This window comes from Sinocyclocheilus grahami, unplaced genomic scaffold, assembly GCF_001515645.1.
Source record: "Sinocyclocheilus grahami isolate Dianchi unplaced genomic scaffold, SAMN03320097.WGS_v1.1 scaffold1491.1, whole genome shotgun sequence".
NCBI lineage: Eukaryota > Metazoa > Chordata > Actinopteri > Cypriniformes > Cyprinidae > Sinocyclocheilus > Sinocyclocheilus grahami.
In genome coordinates, this window is record NW_015506670.1 from 1 (window position 1) to 1941 (window position 1941).

The window sequence follows — 1941 nt, forward strand, 5'->3', positions numbered from 1 at the left end:
ATGCTGTGATGGAATCTGATTAATAACAGCTCTAACGAGTTTCTCAGATGCTCACTTACTTTCGTCGGACTTTCAGTCTTTAGACTCTTTAGATGTTTGTGAATAAAACATAGAAACACAAAATGGAATCCAACAGTAGAAAAGCACAAAATGGAACCGAATAACAGAAAAATATCTTTCTCTTGCTCTCTTTCATTCCCGCGCCGCTGGCGCCTCCTGCTGGACGGAAACTGTCGGTGCAGGAAACAAAATGGAGGCTCACCCGGTTGATTTATTCCACAGATGTCCTTCATAACTCTAAAAAATAATGTACCAAAACACATTTAACACACGCACACCACTCTCAAAACACAAAACTGGTTTAATATGCATATAAAAAAAAAAAAACACGACCAGTCTCAGAAAAAACAAAACTCAAAACAAATGTGTGCTTATACACAGACACGGATCCATCTACTCTAAATAAAAAATACATGATTCCCTCTTCCTATCACTCTCTCTATGCAAGGAAACTGATTAGACGGGCTTCACTGAGATGTAAGGTCCTTCTGTAAAAATGCAACACAAGTACAGTTCGTAGAGTCCATAAAAGAGCATCGTCATTCATCCACACAGACAGGGGGCGCCAGAGGCCTTCAGCTTCAGTCCAAACTCTGAACCTCATGCTGCTTGTACATCGCCGAGACCAGGTTTCCTGAAAGAACAGCATTCGTACGGTTAAATTAAACAAACCTACATGTAAAACGAATTTTTTTTTGGAATAAAAACGCGTGCTAAATCCTTCAGGTCAACGTAAAAGCCTAAAGAGCGACGCGACAAAGCAATGCAAATCTGCAACGAAGCTAATTTCCATCCATTTATGGGATATTTTCGCATATATGATCGAGAGCGAATCATTCGCACGCTTCAATGCAAGATACGAACATTATGAAAATCACAGCTAGCAATCGTACTGAACTAAGATTATTAAAAATCATTTTCAGTAAATGAAATAAAATGAAATCGAAATATTCGATGAAAAATTTAAATTAAATTTAGAAATGGTGAAGTGAAATAAAATAAGTTACTATTTAAGTTTTAAAAAAAGTACTAAAATTACTAAGACTAAATCGGAAAACAAATCGACCAAAACTCAGATTAAATAATTTATATAATATTATTTAAATGAAAACATGAATATGTAATAATAATATAGTAAACAATAAAAAATAAAAAAAATAGAACAGAGTCAATTCAAGTTATTAATATGTTAAACAATATAAAAAACATTAATTAAGACTAGAAAAGTACAAAAAATTAAATAAATTTAACAATTAAATTCAAAACAATATTAAATACTTTAGACTATAAATATATAACAATGTTAACATATAATACGATATAAAAACGTGCTAATAAATACTATGAAAAATTGACAAATGACTCATTTGAACCGATTCTTTTAATGACTCGGTCAAAAAGACTCGTGAATCATGCTGCTTTTAAATCATGATTCTATAGAAGCATACGATTCATGTTTGAATCTGAATCTTTTAAAATATTTGCTTTCAAAACTAATTTGAGTAAACTAAAAAATAATATATTATTATTTATTTATATACGTTATAATTGAAACGCCACCAATAACAGCCTTTGTTTTTGTTTAGTATCTCGAATGAATGTTTAGGCCGGTTTTAGTACGCGCGTTTTGCTGCAGGGCATCATGGGAATGATCGGGGGAGGACAGTAGACCTGAAGCATTCGCTCGCACATCGAGGAGGTCAGAGCAGGAAGGACAGGAAGGCAAGCAGGAAGCAGCCAATCACAGCTGAGCTCAAGCCGCACCGGACCCAGATGGGACACAGGGGTCAAAGGTCGTCTTACCTGGCGTCCCCAGCCCCTCTGCTCTGTCCCAGCAGACTTTGGGTCTGAACGGAGAGTCTTTGTCTTTACCTTTCGATC

At 35.2% G+C, this 1941-nt stretch overlaps 1 protein-coding gene across 1 annotated transcript in view; it reads right to left on the reverse strand.

Annotated features, from left to right (window-relative positions):
• Window positions 1-323: 323 nt before the first annotated feature.
• The window catches only part of rbbp5 (retinoblastoma binding protein 5), a 15180-nt gene continuing 13562 nt past the window's right edge, over window positions 324-1941 (reverse strand). The window contains exons 11-12 of the mRNA XM_016256922.1: window positions 1864-1941; window positions 324-694 (exon numbers count right to left, since the gene is read on the reverse strand). Coding sequence (XP_016112408.1) covers window positions 642-694; window positions 1864-1941 — 131 coding nt within the window. The 3' untranslated portion in view covers window positions 324-641. The remainder of the gene's footprint in view (window positions 695-1863) is intronic.